The following is a 6,133-nucleotide window of genomic DNA, read 5'->3' on the forward strand; positions in this document are numbered from 1 at the left end:
GTGATTGTTAAAAGTGTTTGATCGATAATAGAGATGTACAACAAGACTCATAAAACCCCACTTTTAAGCTCTCTCTCCAGAGTCACAGAGATAAAACCAGACAACACCAATCACTGGACTCGTGGAATTTGCATCATCCTTCTCCTCTTGCTCGAGAACTCACTCGGCACGTCCTTATTCTTGGAAGCGATCGCATCCAGTGCTCGTCTCAGAGACTCCATAGAGGAGCTCAAGCAAGCAGTCTGCTTCCTGTCCTCCAGGCACAGCAAGAACGCACTGTGGGTTCTGCCCCCTAGTGACACCACTTCAGCCTTGATCGTTCTCAGCCCCAGCCTCTGAAACGCTTCAGTGAGTTGGGCAAACAGGTCCGGTCTGTCTTCACAGCAAACGGAAGCCTTCATGTAGAGATCTTCGTCGTCGTTGTCGTCGTGGTGGTGGCTGATGCTGCATTCCACGCTGACATCGTTCACTTCCTTTGGCACTCTGGAGACTTGGCTGATGTCTGATACCTTCCTCTTCAGTTCCTTCACTTGATCTATTACTTTCCCAAGAAGGCATGCCTTGTCCATCTAAAACCATACAAAGTTCACTTGTTTGAGCTATGCAAATCTCATGAATGGATGGACAGAATGAAATTTAGACGTAGCATCTCTGTGGGTGATCGATTCCTATTTTAGGTGCATCAGTTCTTCAATATCAAATGCACCTATTTAATAACAGTAGATGTGCAATTTCCTTTGGTTGATCCTAAGGAGGATTTTTTTTTTTGATGAACTTACAAGGTCGCTTATGGATTTACAATTAGAGATAAAAGGGAAAAGTTTTCAAAATTATAGGTGTAATTTCCTAAACTTCAACGAGTAGACTACAATAGATTTCAAAAAAAAAATGAAATTGAATAGGAAAAACAAAGAGAGATCTCACACCTTGGTAGAGTTGGGAACCAAGCGTCTGAGAGTGGAAAAATGAGCATTGATTCTCTCCCTGCGCCTCTGCTCGGCCTCCTTGTGAATCCTCAAGGCCACCAATTTCTCGGCCGTCGTCGGCGGTGACGACGGTGAAGGCACAAGCTTCGGCAGGGGATGTGGAGGGAGCGGTGGCGACCCTCGGAGGAGCACAGGGCCACTGGAAGAAGAGGAGAAGCTGCAGCCTTGTTCCTCCATGGCAATCTGTTATCTCAAGTCAATGCTGGCTCCAGTAACACCATTCCAAGTCCAAAAGGGCCAGCAGAGGGGAGTAGAATTTCTGATGAACTGCTGAAACTGATGGGTCCTCTGTAACATAACAATGGATGCAAATGCTCCAACTGCCCACTGCCAAAAGGACTTTGTTGCTTTGGCAGTATACGGCAGTGATTCCAGAAAAATGATTTCTTTCATCATTGGTCCATTTGATTCTGAAATCAGAAATTTGTTAAAATGAAGCCTTTAATTCTCTTTTATGAAAATAAAAAAGAAAGATCAAACCAAACCATATTCATATTTGTTATTTCAACAGTCCTCAAAGAATGGTTTAGAGGCATGCTAAAGTACACATTTTAGTAATAAAAATGCATTTTGATAAATCTGAAAATTTATGAGCATATATATATATTTGCTAAATTGTGCTTCTAAATTCCTGACAGAGTATTATACCAAATGAGGGAGTTGGAAAAGACTGACAAGGTCTTTATGAAGCTTCACTGAGACTTGATGCTGTTGTCCTTCATCTCCAACGATGTCTTTGCTGCACATTCTGTACCTGCTAAGGACAGGATTAGTAAAGATTTGTTGAAATCCAACAAAATTATAACAAAATGTTCTTAGGAATTAATAGCCTTTTAAGATTGATTACACAAGGAAATGTGTTTGAGTGAGAGTTCAACAGAACTTACCTTACTAAGAACAATTAGGCATGTGAAAGCTTCTTCTTCTTCATAGTTTTCAGCATAATAACAACCTTTCATGCTATACAATGCCAGATCATGACCTAAAACAGCACCACAAAATGTGAACAACTAAGTCTAGCAGCAAATATAGTAGTAACCCAACTTTGAGGTGTGTAACAAATATGGTCTTAAATATCACTGATAAACACAGTCAGCAACAATGATAACTCGTCTTTTTTTCTCATTAGAATCAGCAACATAAAGTAGCACTATGTTTATCTGGGTAACTACAACCACTTGCCTCAACTTTAGGTTGCTTTCAATTTACAAGATAGATGATAATCTGATTATGCCCCATGAAAACAATAAGATCAAATAACCAACAGGGTCATGCTTATTCCATTAAGGAATGCTACATGCTATTTTTTAAGGAAAATAAATTGTCAATTGATGATGATTCTCGAAGGAAGAAGAACTCCTGGTGCATGCTCCTCGACAAGTGCATCCTCACAAACTAGTTTAAGAATGTTATTACTTGATTGGTTGTTCTTGTGCTTCATCTTCCTGAAGCTCTTGCCGAGAACCTGCTCAAACCAATTATCTAAAGGTCCTCGATCTTCTGATGACCAAGCTACTGCAAGTAGCAGCTCCATGACCTTTCGATCAATCTCCAGCAAAGAGTCTGAACCAAGAGTGCTTCGAAAGGTTCTGTTGATATCTTCCAAGATACTGTTGGCAAGGGCATCAAAATCAAAAGACGTAAAGTTCACTGTCGCATCAACTTGGTCGCAGAATTCTTTGATCCATGGCTCTGAGTTGTCAGATGTATACTTTTCTTTAAGACTAGAAGAATCATTATGATCATCTTCTGTCTCAACCTCTTCAATCGGCATATTCAAATCTAGGAAGCCCTTGGGCATTGTGTGTGTCCTTTTGCTGGACATGGACTTTCCGTAGCTCCCATCACAGTCATCAGGCAAATCGACTTTGCGCTTACTCGAAGAAGATGATTGTAAATATACTTGACCTGTACTGGGTTTTTGGATAGAAATAAGTGAGACTGCACTAGATTTTGGACTACCGCTATTAGTCTCCCGACAAGCTTCTAAGCAAATCTTCATCTGCCAACACTGAGCTGCCAGAATAGTCTCCTCACAGAAACTACTGCAATCTTCTCTCCGAGCTAAGTTTTTTTCTATGGTTCTGCCCCAAGTCAGGATAAATATGGCATTGTTTATGCTATATTCCCTTCCATGAGAATCAGGAAATTTTCCAGTATGAATGGCCTGAGATAAGCTTTGCTGAACAAGAAAGTCTGCTTTATCTACATTTTCAAGGAAAACAACAGAATATGATCTCTTGCTTAGCCCTTCAGCAATAAGATCAACATTCAATTTTCCTCTGAATTGAACATTTTTTTCAGTTACCTCTTGTTGAGCACATATGCTACTGGGTCGAGCAATACCATCCTCATAACTTAGATCAATGCAAATAAAGTTATCTTTGTTTCCATGTATTAATTCTGAAAGTGCCACTGCTAGTCTCTTCTTGCCCATCTTATCTGGACCATGAAAATTAAGCCAAATGTCTCTTCGCAGTCTACCACGATGCCTTTCATCAATTTTACAACGGAATATGGCTTGGCTAATAGCAATAGCTGCTTCTTCTTGTCGGCCAACTTTATCAATGAGACTTTTACAAAATGATTTGTAGCTACTCAGGTCAATATTTTGCATTATACTGGATGAGACTAACGAAGGGGATTTGTCATAAGAAGAAACACAGGCATCTGAGACTTGTGAAAATGAGTGGATTGGATTGACTGGGTACACACTCTTTGCCAGGTAATCTTGAATGTTAGAGCAGGAAAATGCTGTGACAGGAACATCTGATACATTTCTTTTGGCAGTATCGACTGAGGGTAAGCAACATGATATTTTCTCCACATGACTTTTTTGAACTTCCCTAGCAGGTTTTTCCTCCTTTGAAAGAGGCTCAGGAAGGTTACCCAAAACCAAATTTGTTGCAACTGATGTTATAGAGGAAGGGGAAGCATGTTCATCACCTTGGTGATGGGGGATATCCACTCTCTGAAGCTGTTCACTTTTTGAAAGTCTGACCTGGTGTTTTGATAGTAGGTCATTTTTTCTCGATTCCGCGACTAAAGGCAATGAGATACTCTGGCTGGCCACAGTGACCGTCTGAGTGCCTACTGAGATAGATAGTGAATTGCCAAGTGTTTGAGATTCTTCAGGTTTTTCAGTAACCTTACTGGAGGCTCTATTTTTGTAAGAAATACTAGAAGTATAAGTGGTACAAGGAATTTCAGGGTAATTGACAGTTTTTCTTGTACGATAATTATGGAGTTGCCGGCACACTTCATTCCACTTGTTTTTCAATTCCATACTTTTAGCATTCAATAAACCATCATCGTCTTTAGCCTGCAGTTGAGAAAATCACATCATATGAATCCAAAAAACAAACAAAGATAAGTAGATTACCAAAAAAAATTTATGTTTGGCTTTGTCTTGAGCTTAAAGTGACAAAGCAGTGTCATGACACATGGTAATTCAATGAGATTACTGAATAGTTATTGAGGTAAACTAAGAGATTTTCTTAATCGCTTAGTACAGCGAATAGACATGAATATTACTAGAAAATGTACCTGTGCTGCATTATATACATTGTTCAAGCCAGTTGTGTTGGCTTTCTGAAGCCAAAACGGCAAGGTATCTTTTTTATTTTCACAAACTGAAGATGATTGTCCCTTGAGAAAAATGGAAAGTTCTTCTTCATACTTATCATTACAAAGTTCACAGCGGGATGCTGGTGGAGAAACACTGCTGCCAAGGTCTTTAGACTCGCATGCTGTAGGGAAAAAGCCTCCAAACGGAACAAATGATTCCATCATGCTGTAACATAATGCAGCATAGTTGAGATTCTAAGAACAAAACTTTTCATAAGCTATAACATAGTGAAGTTTCACCTCAACAAAGAAAATCGTTAAAAATCATCATAAGCCAACTAAAACAAGTTTCGGACCCCAATTTAAGAACCAACTCATAGTGCTTCAGCGCATTCCTAAACTAGAAGTTTGTTGTTGAGACATTGTATAGCAAAAGATAATTTAACTCTAGGGCAAGTGCTGTTTCATTAGCTGCAAATGTAGACAAGCTATCTATAGCCAAGGATCTATTCCAAAATTTTTCTTCTCAATTGTGGAAAAGAACTGAAATGACTACTAATAGATAGATCCATCAGATTAGGAGACCACAGATTCCAGGGAAACGTGGCCCTAGTACTCAAAACAGATAGAAAACCTAATATTTCTTCAGAATTTGAGATAGTAGACAAGGGCCTTTACTTCTCTGCATATATAAGTGACTGTATGATATCATATGCCTTTGATTACAACATCTTGGTGACAAATCCAAAACACGTGATGGTTTCTTTATTCCCCTCAGGATATTTGGGACAATCTAATAAAGCAAAATGATAGTCAAGTAAAACCTAAGGGCATGCATAAAAAGAGGCCTTCGTAAAAGAGTATCAGTTAGAATAAGCTCTTTTCTATGGAAAGGATATACGGATGAGACAGGGAACTTAATATCAAAGTTTTCATATAGTAAGTATTTCACTTTGAACGTCAATAAATATCTTAAATTAAAAGGACAAAAAGGTTATACCACTACACTCACATGGGAAATTTTTCACACCAATTATGCTATCGAGCAATTAAGTAGAAATTTCAGGACAAGCTGAAGTTTTTGTCACAAATCAAAGATCTATTTGAGTCTACTTGAAATACCTTCTTTTTTATAAAAGAACCCATTATTTCTTGGATCTAGTCCTTTGTGTCAAAAAAATTTAAAAAAACACACAGAATCTAGTTGTATCATATTTTTGACAGTAAGTGAATTCAAAACCTTCACAATGACAATTTACTCGACAAGTTAAATTTTAGTGGATGGTAAATTTGTGCCAGTTACAAGAAGTTGATAGCCAAGAGGCATGCTAAGTAAAAAAACTATAAACCAATAGAAAGGTAGAATTCAAATGTCATCCAAGGCTTAATTTTCACATATTGAGTATGAGAAACTCTGAAGTTCACTGAAAACACAGAGCATAATGAAAGGTCAGCTAAGTGGGAGAAGGTTCGACTAGCACAATAACCTCATCGCCATCATATAAGAATTTGAAGGAAAATAACAGTTTCACAGACATAGATCAAAATGATAAGTTCTAATTCACATACCTGGGAGGTCT

General features: G+C 38.5%; 2 protein-coding genes across 2 annotated transcripts; both read right to left on the bottom strand.

Moving 5' to 3' along the window:
* Positions 1-40: 40 nt before the first annotated feature.
* Positions 41-1,344, bottom strand: LOC141845202 (transcription factor bHLH51-like). The gene is made up of 2 exons (XM_074733257.1): positions 927-1,344; positions 41-569 (listed from the first exon to the last, which is right to left on the bottom strand). Exons 1-2 carry the CDS (start codon positions 1,161-1,163, stop codon positions 111-113), a joined length of 696 nt encoding a protein of 231 aa, XP_074589358.1. The 5' UTR covers positions 1,164-1,344; the 3' UTR covers positions 41-110.
* A 756-nt stretch (positions 1,345-2,100) lies between these two features.
* LOC141845239 (protein DWARF 53-like) lies at positions 2,101-4,778 on the bottom strand. The gene is made up of 2 exons (XM_074733302.1): positions 4,533-4,778; positions 2,101-4,308 (listed from the first exon to the last, which is right to left on the bottom strand). Exons 1-2 carry the CDS (start codon positions 4,776-4,778, stop codon positions 2,311-2,313), a joined length of 2,244 nt encoding a protein of 747 aa, XP_074589403.1. The 3' UTR covers positions 2,101-2,310.
* Between the last annotated feature and the right edge of the window lie 1,355 nt (positions 4,779-6,133).

The sequence above is a fragment of the Curcuma longa genome, chromosome 14 (genome assembly GCF_044706935.1).
Source record: "Curcuma longa cultivar G26 ecotype Majalengka, Jawa Barat chromosome 14, ITB_CL_G26_1.1, whole genome shotgun sequence".
In the NCBI taxonomy this organism is placed as follows: Eukaryota; Viridiplantae; Streptophyta; class Magnoliopsida; order Zingiberales; family Zingiberaceae; genus Curcuma; species Curcuma longa.